General features: G+C 47.3%; 1 protein-coding gene across 2 annotated transcripts in view; it reads left to right on the top strand.

Moving 5' to 3' along the window:
- GTF3C1 (general transcription factor IIIC subunit 1) overlaps nt 1–20,685 on the top strand; it is a 73,650-nt gene that overhangs the window by 8,783 nt on the left and 44,182 nt on the right. The window contains exons 3-7 of one of the 2 annotated variants that reach the window (XM_077907113.1): nt 583–759; nt 1,367–1,510; nt 3,567–3,663; nt 7,763–7,886; nt 10,118–10,165. In XM_077907113.1, the coding sequence (XP_077763239.1) occupies nt 583–759; nt 1,367–1,510; nt 3,567–3,663; nt 7,763–7,886; nt 10,118–10,165 (590 nt within the window). The remainder of the gene's footprint in view (nt 1–582; nt 760–1,366; nt 1,511–3,566; nt 3,664–7,762; nt 7,887–10,117; nt 10,166–20,685) is intronic. The other variant, XM_077907114.1, reaches the window with a different exon arrangement.

Here is a 20,685-nt window from a genome sequence, read left to right as displayed (position 1 = left end):
TACCACAATCATTCTAGGCACTGAACGTGTCCTAGTGAAAAGTCAACAATGTGCCTAATCTTACAGCACTTAAATTCGAAGGGAGGAGACCGACAAAAATGTCTGAAAAAAAAACATTTTGAAGCATGCTGTGTGCTGTGAAGAATATGGTAATGGTCAGAGGTAGGGAACAAACTGGCTAGACTTTCAGGAAGGTCTGAGGAGGTGATGTCTAATCAGTGGCGTGGATGAAGAGAAGGCATCAGCCACCTACAGACCAGGGGAGGAGTGGCCAGGCAGAGGAAGCAACTTGTTTCAGGACCTGGCAGGTTGTGGAGGGTGCATAGGGCATTCCGGGCCCTGGTGATGACTTTGGGCTTTGGTCTGAGTGTCTGGGCAAGACCTTGGAGGGTTCTGCACAAGATGACGAGGTTGGCTCTGTTCACCCTAACACGCGTGGTATGGGGACAAACCTTCACAGGCGCATTGTGAACCTCCAAGAAATAACACAAGGTGATAATTCTCTAAGGTTCTGCTTTTTCACCGTTTGATTTTCGTAAAATACTAAAGTTATTTCTTCCATGCGGTGTTTCTGATTCACAGGTGGGGAAAGAGACTGATCATCGTTGCCTCCCAGGACATGCGTTACAGGGCCTTGATAGGCTTGGAGGGTGACCCTGACCTGAAGCTCCCCGACTTCTCCTACTGCATTCTGGAGCGATTAGGCCGGTCCCGGTGGCAAGGGGAGCTCCAGCGAGACCTCCATACCACTGCTTTCAAGTGAGGGGATGATCTTCTCTCCTGAAATACTGGGACTCCCTGATGATTGGGCCCTATTGACTTACCTTCCCTATTTGTCTCCTCCCACTGGGGCAGTCTGTAATCCATGATGGTTGAGCATGCAGTGCTTTTTTTTTTTTTTTTTTTTGAAGAGACCTTGGGGCAACTGTATAATTTAGTGTTTAGACCAGGCATTTTTGGAAAATGGAAAGTGGAAGTTAGGGGCATGCCAGGCTAGTGGGCATAAATTGGGACCATTGGCCACCCAGGATGTAGGGTGGCCCTACTCATTGGCCACTACAGGATTGGAGACCTGTATTTGATCGTGTCCTCACTAAACCCTCATTGTTGCCCACCCCAGCCATTCATGTCCCATTCCATTTCCCTGGGCCTCTACTCCCATCTCCCATCTACCTCTGCAGGGCCTCAGGCTGAGGCATGGCTCTTCTTTTCAAGGCCATTGTCTCACAGTGACTGTTCCCTTAGACTGGCTGGATAGGAACTGTGTGTCTCTAGCACTTATGTTCAGATGAGAGGCCCTCTGCACTGTTGGGTAAAAGCCACAGGCAAAGTGAAATGACACAGCCACTCTCTTCCTCTCCTCCAGGGTTGATGCTGGCAAGCTCCATTATCACCGGAAAATTCTGAACAAAAACGGGCTCATTACAATGCAGTCACATGTGATCCGATTACCCACTGGAGCACAGCAGCACTCAATTCTCCTCCTCCTGAATCGGTTTCATGTGGACAGGTATAGCATGCAGATACCAGAACACTTTGTTCCAATGTTTAGCTATGTGGATTAGTCCTGTACAAAGCGTAGAGGCAAAGTCACATGACTACAGCTTTTTAAGAAAGATATGTACAGTCTATTTCTGATTATGAAAGTAAGTCCTGCTGATTTAGAAAATTTGAAGATTATACAGAAAAGGAGGAGAAAAAAAATCCTATAACTCCATAGCCTGGCAATAGGAACCGTTAACATGTTGGTGAAATTTGAGGAGAGTATAAAAAATAATAAGTTAGTCAAATTAGATTTGTTTCAGTGACAGAATTGAGGTTGAATTGTGTTCAGTTTAAAATTGGCATTTTATTCCAACATGCAACTTTCATAGTCAACTTAGATGGTGAGATGGGATGGTTTCTGCTGAATGAGTACAATGCATGATATTGCTGTTTAGCTGCATGTCTTAATCTGGACAGTATAGCAAGGTGGTGAGATGTGCATATTCCCTTCTGAAGATCAGTCTCTGGGAGTGGGTCTCTGATTCTTTACTACTCCCAGTTAGGGTGACTGCCTGGCATAAGAATGGGGGAAAAAATGTTCCACCACCCCTTAGAGGGGTCTTGGCCTGCACTCCAGTGCCTCATGCCCTTCTTGGTGGGAGGTGCAGAGACCAGGGTGGGGAAGGGTTGAGCTGGTGTAGGACCTAGAGGACGTGGCCGCTCGGTGAGTAGGCTGGGTGTCCCTGAGTGCATGGCCACCAGTGCTCTGTAGTGAAGGCAGGCAGTGTTGTGGGAGACTTGAGAGGTAGTGGGCATCCCCCCCTTTCCTTTGGACCAGGGAATGACTCTGAGTCTCCTCTAGCTAAATGCCAGAGGCCTTGTCCTTTACCCAGTGGCCTGGCATGTCCTTCAGCGTAAGTTTTAAAGTTTACAGTGTGTGCCGCATAGCACAAGCTTAGACCCAAAAAAGTGCTTAATATATGTGTCTAGACAGACTATTTATTGACTAAGGATTTCCAGGAATAATGATATCACTGAATCCCTGTCAAAATTCCAAATTTGTCTTCAAACCTATGTTCTAGAAATCCTACATTAGAAAGAATTGTGCTTTGAGAATTTGCACTTTATTTACTTTACTATCCATTGGTTAGATACTAGTATCAGCAGACTCCTAACCTGTGTGTGACATGTGTCTACAAAGAACATAGGTGGCAGCTATGGGTGGCAGGGAGAACAATGGACTAAATCATTTTTACTTGGGCAAAGTCACTTGAGCTCTCTGAAGCATGTTTTCCTCTTCTGTAACATGGCCATGACACAGTGCTTGGTACTAGTCCATGTACAGTAAATATCTGTGCCTGCCTTTATTTTTCATGTGTTGAGAGGCAGTCAAAGTAGAGACACAGGTGTAAACTCTGAATCCCATACATTTGCCCTGCCTACCCCCAGGCCTGTGGGCAGTTAAAGCCAAGGTCACCTTCCCCATGAACACACAATCCAGGAGCCTCCTGCTCTCTTTCATAGCTTCCTTGGTGGCAATTAGCTTGGAAGCAGTTATGATACTCCATAATAAAAATGAGGCTGAAGGTAGGATCAATTATGCCAGTGAAGTCAGAGTAGAAGCCATACTTGAGGATCAGAGGCATCATAACAGTGAAGAGAGCAATGGATGTGGGCAAAGACCTAGGTTCATGTCTTGAGTCTGAGCTTTAGAAAAGCCTGTTCACTTCTCTATGAAATAATCCCCTCTTTCACCAAGTGAATCATACGGAAATATAGAAGATACTTCCTCAAATTTATGGTATAAAGATGTAAGACGTTATAAAGAATCATAATAGCTGTGGCCAAAGAGTCTAGTCACTATGCTGTCACTAGTTAGGTGTCCTTGGCTGAGTGACTGAACTGCTTAGAGGCACAGCCTCTGCTCTGCCAAGTGCGGAATGCGAGCTAGATGATGGCTGAGACCTAAAACTAAGGTGGTCTGATGTGGCATGTTGTCATTTAAGTCTTTGTTGTCTTTAAACAACAGGCGTTCTTTAGCAATAGGTTTGAGAAGGTGAGCTGTTTTGTGTTTCTCACAGGAGGAGCAAATATGACATCCTCATGGAGAAGCTCTCAGGGGTGCTGAGTACACGGAGTCACCAGATAGAGACCCTGGGCAGGCTGAGGGAAGAACTGGTAAGTGTCCAGGCCCACCCCTGTGCTGGGCTGGAATGATCCGCACCACAGCCTGGACAACCTCATCAAATGTATATTACGTGACTTGCAGTTGGAAGCCCTGTTAACAGACTTGACCATCCCTAACCTTAAAATAACTGGGATCTTCCTTTGTTTCACAGGATAAAAAAGTGCTCGGTCCTCAGTCCTTTGTTGAAGACCTTCATGCCCTTGTCAGGCTCCCATTTCCTCCCATGATTTGCTCTAGTACTACGTGCCATACAAGTTCATGTGAAACGGCAAAACTGGGTATATAGGGGTGTTTCCGTAAGCATGCTTCTAATTCTGTCCCCACTGCCTTGATACGGAAAGGGCATTGTGACTTTGCAGAGAAGCAGGCGAGATGGTGCTGGGAGAAAAGCACTTCCTGGCCAGCTTGGTCTCTGGGCCCGTAGTAGAGGCGGGCTGTAGTGGGGAGAGAAGGTAAGCACAGAGGTGGCACGCAGCCTCCAGGCTGATGAGGACAGTCTTCGGTGGATGCTAGGGAAGAGAGCCGGCCAGAAGGGGAGAGAAATATTGCCCTGTGGGCTAAACAGCAGAACTTAAAACCTAAAGTTTCAAGTCATGCTGTTTGGGGACACAATTTGGAGCCTGATTATTGGCACCAGGATAATCCTTGTTCCTGATGCATTGTGGCTGAAGCCCCAGTCCCTGATTCTATCGTAGAGGGAAAGGAGCCTCTTCTCTAATGCTAGATCTACTGCATGTGCGAGTCTCTTTAAAAGATTCTATTTATTTAGAGAGAGAGAGTGGGCATGTGCATGCTTGTGAGCAGGGGGAGAGGTAGGAGGAAGAGAATCCCAAGCAGATGCCCTGCTGAGCACAGAGTCTGACCTGGGGCTCGATCCCATGACACTGAGATCCTGACCTGAGCTGAAATCAAGAGTTGGACACTTAACCTACTAAGCCCCTCAGACCAAGCCTCCTGCCCAAGTCTCTTTAAACAGAGCTTAGGAGGCTTGTGGGTCAGATTTGGCCTATATGTTGTTAAAAGTACTCTTGACCTAGCATTTTTTTTAAATTGAGATTTCACATAAAAATCTAAGCTTCCAGCTGCCTTTGAAATATCAGAGGCTCTGACAAGCCTGGGCTTGCAGTCCTCATGACAGCAGTCAGCTTGAGCCAGCTGTGCACTGGCGGCTCCCCGCCCCAGACCTCTTCCTTCCTGTCACCTCTCAGACATCAGGCCATGTCATTTGTCATTACGTGTGGTCTGCTGTTTGTGGTAAGAAAGATTTTTCAGTATTTGAGTCTGTCAAAAGTGGAAAACAAAAGGGAGACCGATAAAGCTTCTTCAGAGACCGTAGTAGCAATTAAGAAAATTCGTACTTCTTTACAAAGCAAATTCTGCTCTCTGTTCCTTCTATTTCTTGTCCAGCAGACTTTGCAGAATGAAACCCTCTGCTCGCCTGGGGTCAGTCACGTGTGGGGAGACCGAGCTAGTCTGGTCTCAGGTCAGCACTAGCTCCAAAGAGTGCACCATGATTGGGCATCTTTCCATTATTTATCTGGCCCATAATTCAGTGAGCATCTGCTCTGAGTCAGAACTGTGTGCTGCACCATGATGACAAAAGTTAGTGAGGATGACAGGTCTCAACACTGTCATGGAGCAGTGTTACTGGAGGGGCGGACATGTGAACACACATTTAGGCTCGAATGCTATTAAAAAGGATGTGTCTGAACTCCAATGAAGGATGCACTTTCTTCAGAGAGCTGGGAGAAGCTTTATAGAGCAAATTATAGTCAAGCCAGGCTTTGAAGATGAAGTGTTCCCAAAGTAGACAAGAAATGGCATTTCAGGCATAGGAGAAGTAGCTGGAGGTGTGCTGGAGATGTGCTGGAGGTATGTACAGTAATCCGGCCGCAGTGTGCTCAGGCAGGAAAGCAGAGATGTGGCCCAAGAGGGAATTTGGGGCCAGATAAGAGAGGTCTGGAGTGCCAGGCTGAAGAGTCGGGGTGTGGCCTTCAGCCGCATAAACTGCTGCTGGCGGTTCATAGATGGAGAAGAATGTGTAGGAAATGAACCGGTGAACCAGTAGGAGAAAGAGAAGTTGGAGCTGCTGGTGGGAGGTGGATGCTGTTGCCTCAGGCCGGGAGCCGGGAGGGTGACCGCTAGAACTGGGATATTTCCATGTGGTAAGTGACGGAGGCCAGGGTGTGGGGGCCAATAAAGGACAAGGAATCTTGCTGTCTGGACTAAGTGATTGCACCTCACTGAAACAGGGCCCAAGGCAGGCTCATTAGAGCAGGGACTGTGCTTGCTTGTTTACTGCTGAAGCCCCACCAGACGGATGGACAGCACCTGGCCCACAGTGGGCGCTCAGTAAATATTTGTGGAATGAATGCACAAATAAAGTAGGGAGTACAGAAGGGAACACATTTATTTACGCATGACAAATTTGACTTTAGGATTTTTTGAGTATGAAGATCTTCTGGGACTTTCACTTGGCGAGGTCTCGTCAGCAGCTGGAAATAAAGTCAGAGAGAGCTGAGCAGGACTTAGTGAATAATTAGCCAATGCATGAGGTTGATGCTATGAATATGGATGCTGTCTTTTGTCGGGAGTAGGGGATGCTTACACTGCTCCTTTCTGTTTTGGCTGGGCAGATTGTGTAAGTCCCTGACGGCAGCCCCCCAGAAGGTAAGACTGCATCATCCTCCCTCACTTAGGATGGTCCAGGACTTAGGACCATATGTTGGGGGCTGAGATTTGATGGATGAACTTCCGTAGGGTCTTCCCGTGGTGCTGAGGGCACAGCTAGATTAACAATAGATCCCATGTACAAGCTGATGTGTTTGGATGAGCCATATGTGAGTCATCTGTATTTTTTTGATAGCCATATGTTCTCCTGCCCTAGGGCTGGAGCACTGGCTAGTCTGAGTTGATCATATATATGTGGTGGCAGCAGCCGCCCCCCCCTTTGCTGTTTGAGTGTCTCTCAAACAGCAAAGAGTCTCTCTCTTTGCTCCCCCTCCCTCCCCCAGAGGGTAAGAGGGAACCTGTTAAGACTCCAGTGACAACTCTTAGTGATGAGTGCCTCCTGTCATTCTGTCCACAGTTTATAGCAGCTGGAACAGGCCTCCTGACTCTGGGGGTTGCAAAGTCAAAGGCAGGTAGTGGCTGGGATGGATATATGAATGAATGAAACAGGCCAGATGGAAAAAATGGTTTTGCTCTCAGTATGGATCCAAGAAATATTTAACTTTCCCCTCAATTATTTTAAGAGAAGACAGCACGTAACTGGTGATAGATAGGAACTGACCTTCAACCCTGACATGCAAGGAGTTGATAGGGCCACCCTGTGAGGCTCCCACTGCTGACTGCTCCAAGGATCCGCAGTCCCAGTATTTGTTGCTGAATTTTTTCTGATAGAAGCCAGAACCCACATTTTTAAAAAAATGAAATCTCTCATTTTTCAATGTTGTGAAGCAAATCACTTATTTTCAAAAACGTATAGATGGAAAAATGTGGCCTACGCTGGAAGCTCCTCATTGGTGACCCTTGCAGTTAGGAACATGTAGGGTCATTTTGGCCATATTGCCTCGCAGAACTGTGAGTAGTGGTAGGGTGCACACTCTTCTCACTTTGTGGAAACTTCATTGATAACCTCAATTAAAATTTTTCTTCACTAAATTTTTTCCTCTTTGTTCATTGCCTGTGGTGGGTAGGTTGTGTGTGTGTGTGTGTGTGTGTAGTATACTTCCTTAGTTAGAAAACCAAACACTGAAAAAGTATACGGAGAGAAGCCACCTTTTGGCTCTGCCCACATTTGCCTCACTCCCCCCCACCCCCATATCCTTTCAGGATCTTTGAGCAAATAAATCTCTTTCCTCTCATAATCAAAACTATTTATAGAATCATTTATTTAGTGCCCTGGACCTTGTTTTGTTCCCTTGACAGCATAGCTTGGAGCTTTTCCTCATTAGCCCTTGCGTTTCCTTTTTCAAGGTAATCGGTTAACTCAGCTCCTGAACTTATGTCCACTGACATGATTTTAATGGTTGCAAACACCTTGCTTTTATCTGATAGCAGCTCTTAAATTGTATTTTTTTTTTGCAGGGTCTGTGTGAGAGGACATTTAAGCGGCTGTACCAGTACATGCTGAACGCTGGCCTTGCGAAGGTGGTATCTCTCCCCTTGCAAGAGATCCACCCTGAGTGTGGACCCTGTAAGACAAAGAAAGGTAAAGGTGGTCTTAGCCTCTGTCCCCTTGGCCGCACAGACGGCTTTCACTTTTCCCTTCCCACATTCAGCCTTACAGTGGGGTGACTTCACATTTGTCCAAATCTCCATTCCCCAGTGCCTCACTTAGGATCTCCTAATAGCAAAAGTGCTCAGGAAATGTTCGCTGAATGAAAGTTAACCTAACTGCCTGCACACATCTCTATGTAGATGTCCCTCCAACATCTCCACTCCGTGGTGTCCAAAACAAGTTTGTCTTCTTACACTCAGCCACTGTTCATTCCAGCATTTTGAAAGTACTGAAGCTGTGTTACATGATCTCATTCTGTAGTCCTTGCAAGATCGGTGGTAGTATCACCTTTCACATGTAAGAAAATTAAGAGATGCTAAGTAATTGACATAAGGTTGAGCAATCAGTTTAAGTGGCAGATGTGGGATTTGAACCTTCCAAGAAAGTTAAACTAAGGACCATAGACTATAAAACTTCAAAAACCTTCCTTAGTCCTTTATTTTTCTCTATTCTTGATGTTTACACCGTGCTGTTTCTAACCAACCGAAGTCATTTAAAAAGCTAAGGGTCAGAGCTTTCAGTAGAAGATGATAGATGAGATATATGCATTTATCTGCACTCTTCCCAAACTCTTCTGTAGTGATGACAAGGGATATAAAAGGAATAAACCTGCAGGTACAAAGAGACTAGGACAGGATGACAGCAGAGTCATCAACAGTATTCTGGTGCTCAAGACAGATGGATACATAGTGATGGACTGAGCAGCCTGGGGAAGCTCAATGACAGAGAAGGGCACAAGCCAAGAATTGATACCTCAAAACCCGAAATAAACTAAAAATGTGGAGATTCCAGGTACCTTCAAGCACAAGTTTGGATAGCACCAGAAACAAGAGGACTGGTTGGCAGTGTGTGTGAGAAGCTTCTGTTCCCCCAAGTCCTCTTCACAACTTTGCATAACCAAGTAGGAAGCCCTTTCCCACAAAATTCTGGATTTATCTCAAGATAAGATGCATTGGAGGGTTTCTGGACCCACAGACCCAGCTCGGGACACAGTGGTGTGCTGAAAATGGGACACTAAAAGGTGAGGGTAACTATCACTGTGGTTCCAAATTTGGCTCCTGCACATTGACAGCCAGACTTCTCCCCTAGGTCAGAGACTGGAGGCTTCTTTTTTCTTTTCTTTTTTAAAGATGTTATCTATTTATTCATGGGAGATAGAGGCAGAGACATAGACAGAGGAAGAAGCAGGTTACCTGCAGGGAGCCCGATGCGGGACTCAATCCCAGGATCACAACCTGAGCCAAAGGCAGACACTCAACCACTGAGCCACCCAGGCGCCCCTGGAGGCTTCTTTTTTTGCAGAAACCAAACAGTCGAAGAGAAAAGCCTTCTAGATACTGAAATTTAGGGATATCCCAAGAAAACAGCTGACCCCTGCCTGCTCACCCTACATGGAAGCCTACACGATGATTCCCAATCCTTTTTCTATGCAACACCCAAAACACAGGCTTTGGGCAGCAATTTAATGCTTCACCAAACATTTGGGAACTCTAATAGGAGTGTAACAGGAACAAACAAATGTAGGAAATAGAAACAAAATGAAGAACAGAGGAAAACCTAAAAGAACTGGCAGAGAGAAGACATCACATCCATGAAAACACAGCAAGAAGCTCTAAAGGAGGGACATGCAGAAAATCAAAAAGAGCTCTTGGAAATAGAATAAATATGACTATTGCAATAAAAGATGTAGCAGAAGGGAAGGTAGTGAGATAATGCTGAGAAAAATCAAAAACTCATGTAAGGTGAAAAACCGCTAAGTTGAAAATATGAGGGGCTCGGGGGAGAGACAGAATGTGTGCAGAGGAAGAGAGGAGGAGACGATGAGAAATGATACAAGCGCTTCTCCCAAATCTGCAGGATGTAAGTTCTAGAGCAAGAGACCCAGCAGGTGCCTAGCATGAAGAACATACCAAAATCCACACCAAAACACAGTGTCCTGGGACGTGGGAAACCTGGAGCAAAGGAGCCTCCAGAGAGGAGACCACAGACTTGCCGGTAGTACCTGAAGCCCGGTGGCTTTGGAGCTTTCATTCTGCAGGGAATGGACTTTCCATCTGGAGCTCCCTATTCAGCTTTCACATCGATCCACTGTGAAAGTAAGGACATTTTCGTACATGCAGATCTGAAACCATTCATCTCCCATCTCTCGTGTTCCCTTTCAGGAAGCTGCAGGATGATGTGCACCATCAAACGGCAGGCTGAAACAAGAGGTGGGAAAATGGGGTCTGGGTCGCGGGGGAGACCAGGAAAAATGTGGGAAGATGCCGAAGGGAAATCACTGACAGGCACCAGGGCAATCTGTCCACATGGGAACAGGGGATGAGGGCTCTGGAGGGACGCAAGTCCATGCAAAGGATCAGTTCCCTAGTGAGTGTGAATGTGTTTTGAGAAGGTTGTGTATCGGCAGAGAGTCTGTGTGAATTAGTGACCAGTAAACAAAACCAAGCCAATGGGGGGAAAATGACATTATTAATGCCAAAGAAAACCAAAAGGTATATAAGAAAAAAGGTCAGGGCCTGTATGCTTGACTTTAGGAGCAGAACAAGTAACCTGTGGAGGCTGACTTCATTACCACAGCTTAGGAGAGAGTGTACTGATGGAGGACAAAACACACCCTCCCCAACGAGTAGCTCTATGTGGCCAGGAGGCAGTCAGTCGTGTTTGTCGAGTGACAGTGAACTGCCAGTCTGAGGGGTCTGTCTCTTATCTCCTCGCTGAGCTCATCAGTCACTGCCCAGCATGTCCGGCTTCCTGTGTTTGAGCAACGTCTTGCAACAGAGTAACACCAATATTATCATACAACAGGTGAATAAACCAATGAAGGAGCCCAGGGTGAGGCCCCTTGGGGGACCTCTGAGTCCCTTCAGTGCTGAGTGCACGAGTGACTGGTCAAATGCCTTGAATCCCTTTGGAAAGAGTAGGTGACATCAGCCTTTTCAGTAGAAAGAAAACCAGGAAGTAGCGCTGGGTCCTGTGGCAGGCAGAAAAGTCCCAGGAACCGAGAGGTATCCTGGGGACTTCTCTGAATACTTAAAATAGCACTGACCTGTGGGCCTGTTAAGCATTTTTATTTCCTGATTTATTGGAAGGAAGACATTAAAAATAAACAGACTGGAATGATTATATTTTTAAAGTAAAGAGAAACTAAGCAGGAAACATCCTTAAAGAGCCTTTCTTGCTGGGCAGGCAGCCATGGAGCACAGCTTCTCCCAAGCTTGAGGCCCCTGGAAATTCAAGCTAGCCTCTTGCAACTTTGATTTGACAGCCCTGGGTCACTTCCTGTGGGGGTAACCTGCAAGTTTTGGCCTCTCTCCGCCTCAGCAGGATGATCTGGGGATAATAATGCAACCTTCCAGAGTGTCATGGGGTTTACAGAAGACAGTGTATACAGAGCAGGGGCCACAGACCAGGAATGGTCACGTGTAGCAATGTATTTTGCTTGGCTCTCGGGGTTTGTTTTCACTGAATTCATTGCTGGGCATTTAAGAATCAGAAATTACACCTAAAAAGTCAGCCTTTCAACTTCCCTGCAGAAAATGAAATTAGGCAACATCAAACTGTGTTTCTTTATTAGCCATCAGCCAGGCAGAGAGATGCTGCCCCCTTTCCACAGGGCCCACCCCCCATCCCCCAGGGATGCCCTGCTTCCTGCTGTGTGGCCCATAGCCAGCTTCACTCTGGTGTGTCATTGGCCTGATTCTTGCAGGTGTGTCTGTGTCACACGGTGAGTTGTCCACATTTTCCTGAGGCCTTGGGCTGGGAAGAGAAGCCCACCAAGACTGGGTACTGATGCTAGTGATGGCTTTAACTCCTTATGTGGGGTCAAGTGAGCAAGCCTCTAAGACAGTGACCATCAGAATTTTTAGATTGTCACACACAAGCACAGAGAGCCCATTCTGACTGTTCAGGAGGCTCCTCTCATTCTGTGGTGATCTTATTACCCACCTCCTGCTGCTCAGGCTCATCAACTGGATTCCCCTCACTCCCCATGTCACACTGTGACTCAGGTATTTATCTGTGTGACTTTTTTCCAACTAGGTTGGGAGCTCCTTGAGAGTGGTAGCCGTGCCCCTCACATACTTTTATCCTTGAGGCCTTTGCAGTGTCTGCTTGGAACAGAGTAGGTGCTAAGCAAATGCTTAGCAAATTTAATTAGGTACCATGTTAGTTCCTCTCCTTGTGCAGGAGAGACGGGATGAAGGCACAGCTTTAGTCTTTTTTTTTTTTTTTTTTTTTTTTGCCTTGTGTTTTAACATCCCAGTTTACAGAATTAACATAAACCTTCCCTCTAAGGCATTATGAAGCAGACAAGACTTAAATAATAAATAAAGATGATGGATTATTTCATGTAAATTTACAGGTGTGCATGGATATATATATGAGTTGTTTCTAAAAGCTGTAAATAAAGAGTTTGGATTTAGGCATATTTCAAGTACATTATAGGAAGAAGCCGCAGTGATCTGCTTTGCAAAAAGGGAAAAAAAAAATCCTTGGTAATGAAAACAGTCACCCTGAACTGATCTGTTTTGCAAAATTTGGATTATGTTCTTCAAATATTTACTGGTCATACAGTGTTTATTCATTTGGGCTGAGAGCTGAAGGGAAAAGAAATTGAAGTCAACTTTGTGATTTTTCTGAAAATGAGGGCCAACTGGAAGCAAGTGACAGAAGTGTTCCCTGAGGCTCATGATAGAGGCAGTCAGTCAGCAGGTTGTCCAGGATCAGTCCAGTGTGTCCAGCACTGAAAAGGATGAGCAAGGGGTCCAAGTACCTGTATTGTCCTATTTATGCTGTAGACTTTAACCGTAGCTATTAACTCATGACCCTTACAATATAAAAAACAAATTCAGCAAGATAGCAGGACACAAGGTCAATACAAAAAAATCAGTTGTATTTTTTATACACTTGTAACAATCCAAAAACAAAATTAAGAAAACAATTCTCCCATTAGCATCAAAAAGAATAACATATTTAGGAATAATACATTCAAGCAAAACAAGTATAAAATGTGTAGTCAAAGAACTATAAAACATTGTTGGCAGATTTAAGATCTAAGCAAATGGGAATAATCCCTTATTCATGGATCTGGAGATTTAATGTAGTTAAGATGGCAGCACTCTCCAAACTAGGAGAATCTCAACTGACATCAGTGTAGACGTTTCGCAAGCTGATTCCAAAGTCCATATGGAATTGCAGGGTACCCAGAAAGTTAAAACAATCCTGGGAAACGAGAATTAAGTACTGTAGGAAGACTCAAACTTACTAATTCTGAAACCACTACAAAGCAACAATAATTAAGCTAGTATGGTACCAGCACAAGGATGGACAGATCAAGAAGTAGAATTGAGAGTCCAGACATACACCCATATGTCCGTAGTCAACTGATTTTTTTCAGCAAGGGTGCCAAGACCGTTCCAATGGAGAAAGAACCCAGTCACAAAAGGCCATTGCTGTATAATTCCACTTAGAGGAAAATCCAGAGTGGGGAATCTGGAAGTAGATTAGGGGGTGCTCAGGGCTGTGATGGGGGCACCCAGGGTGCCAGGTACAAGGTCTGAGGCAGGGAAGATTTCAAAAATGGATTGGTGACAGGCACACCTACCTGAGAATACACTAAACCACTGCTGATGTGTGTTGTGCACAATGGTAGGGAAAGTGAATTATAAGTCAGTAAAGCTGTTAAAAAGTAAAACCAAGAAACACTTGTAATAGGGTACAGCAAACTAAATTAAGATCATTAAAATGGCAAAAAGTGACATTTGAGAAATTATAGTAGGATTAAAGTATACAAGCTAAGGAAAACGAGAAATGAGCCATATCGAGAAGGATTAAAATGCAATAAAATAAAGGTTTAAAAGAGCTTTGAAACCAGGAAAGGAGAATTAAAAAGAATGAAGATCGGAAACACAAAAAGGATAAAGGGTGAACATAAACATGAAAAGAATAGAAAAAGATCATCAGAGCTGAGCTAAAGCCTAGAAAATTAGTGGCACGGGGGAAACCCAGTAGAATCAGTTAAAAATAGCAAGATCTCTAAGTCAAAAGTGGCAAAGTTGGTTAAAGGATGCCAGCTAAAAAATGAAGGGTAATTCCTCTTGTTAATATTTGAGATAAATAAAGGAAATGGACATTTTAATATGGCAGAAAACGATTTAGAGCCAAGCATCTAAGAGGGTAGAATCAGGAATAAGATCCTCAATGGCATAATTCCAGGCTTTGAGTAATGTCAAGCCAGGGCTCCAGGCAGCCCTCTGGCTCCCAAGGGGGCTCAGCACTTGGGACAGCACCCTTGTTGGGAGATAGTCTTCTCCTTGTGGTGACTAGGAGGGAACATGCCAGTCCCAGCCATGCTGTGGGCAGTGGAGGCTGGCAGCAGGCAGAAAGGGAGTGGGGCCAGGGGAGCATTCTGCAGAGTCAGATGGGGGCCAGTGGCAGTCGATGTGCCACACAGGTCTGATGTGGGGAAGAGCTGGCGAGGTTGCCCTTGGGGCTTGGAAGAGGCCAGTGCAGGGACTTGTGAGTATGTGGCTGCACAGGTGCCCAGCTGGCCACAGGTTGGCAGGGTGCCAGTAAAGTGACAGATGTGTCTGTGCTGGGTGCCGTTCCATTCTTAACCGGCGTCTGGCTCAGTGCCCTCAAGAAAGGTTCGTTGCTGCCATGCTAGTCACAGCATGGTTTATACCAGCCGTTTCCTTCTGTGGGTCTCTAAGAACTCCCGGGGTCCTAAACAAGTCAGTCACTAACTCACCCCAAGGATTGGGCTGGGTATTTAATGGGGGCTCTGGAACTATGGCTGAGAGTATTTCTCCAGCACCCTAAAGCCTGTGAGCCCTCTTGTATGTACATGATGGTCAGTACCATTGTTATCTTGTACAGTTAGCAAGGGGAACCTTAGACTCCACGGGCTTATTTTAGGCCATGAAAAGGAGGAAGGCCCCAGGGGAGATTATGTCATTTTGTTGTCCTATCGTGGAGCCAGGAGAGAGGTGGAAAAGCCATCTGGATAATATGCCAGGCTGTGTGCCAAGTGTTAGTGCTTTACTGTGCTCCTTTGGGTCGTCCCATTATGTGGGCTCTCTTTGCTGATAAGAAAACCAAAGCACAGATCCCTTGCCTCAGGTCATAGAGGAAGGACAGGTGTGGAGGTTTGAGCACAGAAGGTGTGAGCCTCTAATCGGCCGTCTGCTTCCTCCCTGAGAGAAGGAAGGGGCTGGGGTTGGGGAGTGAGTGCCTGGGGCCTGAGTCAGGGCAGGGGCTGAAGGTGGGGCTAGCTTAGGACAGGGGCAGCAGAGTAGGAAGATGTGGGCTCCTGCTGGCCTTCTCTCTAGTCCATCTTCCACATCCACCACAGAAATAACTTTAAGTCATGTCTACAAAATAAAAAACAATATCCATTGTTTGGCCTCTAAATCTTCTATAATCAGCCTTCTCCTTCATCCCCGCCCTTCCAGCATCCCTCGCCTTCCTCTGCCTACATCCCTTCTGCCTGGACGTTTCTGGTGTGTCCTCTAGCATCCCACCCCCAGGTCCCCTGTTTCTGCCTTCGCCTGCCTCGCCCCACATGCTGCATCATTTCCCAGCACTGTGGATGCTGGCTCCTTGCTCTGTAATCCTGGAGCATGAAGTATGCTTAGTTTGTGAGGCTGAGCCCCTTACCCGCAGTCACTCCTCTGGTCCCTCCCAGCAGGTGAGTCCAGCCATGCTGTTAGAATGATGCCCATTTTACAGAGGAGGAACCCGAGGCTCAGAGTGGTTAGCAGGTTGCCACGACAGAGCCAGAACTCAACCCCTAGCTTGTGGGAAGCTTGGGAAAACCAAGCAGACTGCCCACCACCCCTACCTACCCCACCCCACCCTGTCCTCTCTCTCAGACACCACCCTTTGCAGGGCAAGATCAAATGCTTGAAATTGAATTAAAGGCCCCAAGCAATATGATATTTTCAGCCCAGGTTGTGACATGATCCTTGATCCTCAGAAGCTGAGTTTTGCTAAGGTTGCAGTAATGATCATTGTAAAAAGAGCAGGAGTGAGCGCTACCTATTGAGCACTACTTGTTTGCCAGACACAGTCCTGAGCACTCTGAGGATGATACTCTTCTGTCCCCATTTTGTAGCTGAACGACCTGAGGCATAGAGTGGTCTTGTCACTCTGCCATCCAGCTGGTAGGTGGCAGAGGCAGGTTATCACCAGAGACACTCCAGAGCCCACGTGTCTTTTTCTTTTCTTTTCTTTTCTTTTCTTTTCTTTTCTTTTCTTTTCTTTTCTTTTCTTTTCTTTTCTTTTCTTTTCTTTCTTTTCTTTTTTTTCTTTCTTTTCTTTCTTCTCTTTCTTTCTTTCTTTCTCTTTCTTCTTTCCTTTCTTTCTTTCTTTCTCCTTCCTTCCTTCCTTCCTTCCTTCCTTCCTTCCTTCCTTCCTTCCTTCCTTCCTTCCTTCCTTTTTTTTTGTGTGTGTGTATGTGTGTGTGTGTGTGTTTATTTTAGAGAGAGAGCAGGGAGGGGCTGAGGGAGAAGGAAAAAGAAAACTTAGCAGATTCTGCTGAGCGCAGAGCCCAATGCGGGGCTCCATTTCTTAACCCTGAGATCATGACCTAAGCCCTAACCAAGAGTCAGCCATTTAACCCCAACTATGCCACCCGGGGGTCCCCAGAGCCCATATTTCTAACCTGTTCTATCACCCTAGGGTATGGGCTGTGGGCACCCTCCTTCATTCCGGAGCACAGCCCTGAATTCTGTATGTCTGGAAGTTACCTCCTTAGGACCTCCTACCTCTGTGGGCTGGCTTCTCAATTCAGTTTCTAGACTCCCCGAATGACACCCCAGCACTGACCATCCTAGGCACGTCCATAGGGGTGTGTGTGTGTGTGTGTGTGGCAGGAAGGGAGAGTTTACATAACTTCTCCCTGGTTGACCAGTAGGACTCTACCTCTGTTGATGACTTTGCAGGAGCAAATCTGTTATGATGCTCATTTGTTCTCGTCTTATTTTTGTTCTTTCCTGGGTTCATCACGTTGAGAGCACCTCTCTGTTAGGTTGGGAATGTGAGAAACATAGGCTGTGGGTGCCACTTCACAGCAGCTCAGGATTTCCCTTTATAGGGGACAGTGTTTTCCGATAGAAATTTCCAAGCCAGTAAGGTTGCCCGGTATAAGAGGTCCAGCACCTCACTGCCCCTGAGCCTATTTTCCTTTTTCATTAAACAGCAGCAGCAGCTTGCAGAATCCACATGATAATTTGCTTCTGAAACCATCTAACACAGTACCTGGTGCGCCTAGGGTTGTTTGGGAAGGGTTCACTCCTGCCCTTCCTCCTTTCTGGGTCTTCAGGATACCTTCAGTAAGCCATTCTTGCTTCACGCCAAGGCGAGCCCTTCCTGGACCTTTGACACAAAAGAACTCTGCTTGGTTTGTGTGGAACTGTGGACATTAGCACACCATATCTTTAAGATGCCTGAGAACGTGTGCAGCAATCTGGCTGGTTCTGTCTCTCCTTGCCTTTTCTTCCTGGAAAGGAAGCCCTGCACCCAGGGCCCCGTGGTTGCCATTGCCAGGTGATTCATCTGAGAAGGGGTCACTGAGGTCACTGAGGTGCCAGCTCCCATGGACCAGTCGGCTCTGTTCACCCTGCACATGCCTGCTGACCAGGATCTCATTCCATCCCCTCTGCTTTGGCTTTTGCTGACTTGTGGTCTGGTACAGGCTCCTTAAAATTGCCTTAAACATAGCCAAACATAAGCTGGAGGGATTTCAGTAATAAAAGTTGGAATTCCAAGACTGGTTAAACCAGAGCTATGGAAAAGGCATAGAAGGCTGGTGAAACTAATTCCAAGTGGCTTCTTGGAGTCCTAAGCCACCGACTACACAGTGTTGCCTCCTCCACCTACCTTATCTCTTAAAGTTCTCCCTATAACCTCATGAGGCTAGACCTCCTCCTTAGTTTCTAGGCAAGTCAGTCAAGGCTGAGGGAAGTCAACCAGCTCATTTAGGTTTGCACACCGGCTCTGGCACAGGAGCCCAGGTTCTTAACCACCATGCACGCTACCTCTCTAACACAAGGTTTAACACAGTAAAGGTGCATTTGACACGGCACGGGGAAACGGACCTGTTTCCATGATCAGTGTTTTGAGAAAGACCAGAGACAGACACAGCTTGGGTAAATGATCCAGGGTTTACTCATCTGATGGATCCAGGAGAAAGTCCTTGCTGCTGGGATTCATGGCAGAGAAATCAGCCATGCTGCATGGGATGGGCAGAGCTGCAGACCCCATGGCCCCAAACCTCACTGGCAGCCATCTGGATGTGTGTCCTACCTGGCCTTCTGGAAGCACAACTACCTCATGCTGAGCCCGGTCTGAGACTCCTGAGCCAAACCCACCGCTGAAAGGATGCTGGGGACTCACCTGTGTCACGGGGATTACAGGGGCCCCCCAGCCTCAGATTGTTAGATCTGATGGGTCACCTCACATAACGTACATGCCATGGTGCCGGCCCACCGCAAGTGCTGGCTGTTAGGGTCAACTGCTGCGTGCCAGCCTCAGTGTATTGTCTCCAGCATCTAACCACTGATGTGTGAGGTGGAGAACATCAGACGTTCTGCTGAGCTGAACACAAAAAGCTCTACCAAGTCGTTTCCTCAGAGTCTCAGAAATGGGAGGTTGTGGAGCTTAGATGACCTGTGTTTGCCTGACCCTGGAGCCCAGGTTTTGCCCCGATGCTCCTCCGAACGTCTGGCCACCCTGGCTGGCAGCAGAGGCAACAGTGGGGGGTCATTTGGACAAGGCTGGGGGTGGGGGGCACAAGCATCGAGTGCTGTCCAAGCAGAGGTGAGCACAGGTGCCAACTTGATGTCATGAGGAGCAGAAGCTAGGGAGGCCCAGAGGGCATTTCCTTCCTCGCCCTTTGGACACATGAGTATATAGTAGCTTTTCTCTTCCTCATCTGTGCTGATGTTGAACACTGCTCTGTGTATCTCTCCTTGGCTGATTAACCAAGTTAATCAGTTAAGACGGGATGGAAGAAATATTGCCGGGCTGTTGCTGATACGTGCTGGCCTGCCTCCCCTAGGTGCTGCACCGGGTCACCTCTCCCACAGAAGCCAGCATCCCTGGCCCCAGGTCACCCACTATGCTCGGTCACATGGATGCCTTTGAATTAGGGGCCATATGTAGTTCAAGGTTTGGGACCTGGGCTCGGAAGCCAGACTGTCTGGTAAATCCCAGCTCCTCCCTTGCTGAGGAATAGGAGTTTGGGCAAATGCCTTAGCTCCTGGGGTTCTCAAGTGTGAAACAGGATAGTGGCCACCAGCAACTTAGGCCATGGTGAGAACCAGCTTCTATAACACATTGAGAGCTTTGATTGGTGTCTGGGACACTGCATGCATTCGAGCAATGGTAATATTAGGAGCAGTAGGTCGCTCTGTGGGCACTGAGAGGCGAGTTGGGGGTTGAGAGAGTTGGGAGGGGCTGGGGTAGAGCGAACGGGGGAAGACCCAGTGGGGAATGAGTTGGTGTTTGGTGTTCTGCCTTTGTGCTGGGTGTGCGGGCTGTAGGTACCTTGGTCCTCGGCTGCTAGTAGGAAACCCCAGTGAAACATCAATTCTGGTCACTCAAGCCTCGAAATAATTTTCACCCATACAGATGGGTCCAAGGGTCCCCCTCCTTGCCATGCCCCTCCTCCTGATTTCTTAGGCTCCCATCTAGGGAGGGAGGAATGGAAGGAGAGGGTGGGGCAGGCACCCTGAGCAAAGGGCAAAGCCGTGGGAAGCAGGATAACTGGAGAGGGCCCGGCAGGTATGGGGGGAGCCAAGGCATGAGGAAGCTAGTGTTGTGACTTCACGTTTCTTCTGTTGAAAAATCAGAAATGGGATTTTCGGCGAATGGGATTTTCTGTCACTGGGAGGAGTGCCGGCAAGTCAGCACCAGGCTGGTGCCTGAAGACTTCCCAGGCTGCCCCCACTTTTGTGACCATTTGCCCCAGGCCTGCCCTCCAGGAGGGTTCTGGTAGATCAGGCTTGGCCAGACCCTGCCCTGAGGGTAAGCCTGATGAGCTCAGGGCCCCGACATGCATTACTGCTTGTGAATTTCACCTACAAGCCACACGCTGTGTCCTCCACGAGATCCCCTGCCCCAGTTGGGGTGTTGCACCTGACCTGGCTCAGAGGCCAGTCTGCAATGCTCGGTGTGAGGGAAGGCCCTCTGGCCACAGCTCCTATACAAGAGGCGTTGGATAGCAGAGACCAGCTTTATTATGGCTCCCCTTGCCTTGGTACCTAGGATTAGGCACCTTGGTGTCCTGTTGGAGAAACCATCTGTGTCCCTGCGATAACAATTACTGCAGACTTAGTGACTGCAGGCAGCACCACTTTATTGCTTTACAATTCTGGCAGCCTGGAATGGATGTCATAGGGCTAAAATCACGATGACGGCAGGGCTTTGTTCCTTCTGCGGGCCCCAGGAGAGAATCCGTTCCTGGCCATTTCCAGTTCCTATAGGCCCCCTGCATTCCTTGGCTCGGGCTCTCCTCCTCCACCTTCAAAGCCAGCGGCCTAGCACCTTCTAGTCTTTCACTCTGATCTTCCTGCCTCCCTTCCTAAGGGTTCTGTGACATTGGGCCCACCCAGACTCCAGGATAAGATCATCCCTTAACATAATCACACCTGTATGTCCTTGTAGTCACAGGTTGCGGATATCAGGGCATGGACATCCTCGCGGGGTCATTATTGTGCCACCACACTTG

Source organism: Canis aureus, chromosome 8 (assembly GCF_053574225.1).
Source record: "Canis aureus isolate CA01 chromosome 8, VMU_Caureus_v.1.0, whole genome shotgun sequence".
NCBI lineage: Eukaryota > Metazoa > Chordata > Mammalia > Carnivora > Canidae > Canis > Canis aureus.
The sequence above is the reverse complement of the archived record's forward strand: the minus strand, read 5'-3'. Positions and strand labels throughout refer to the sequence as shown.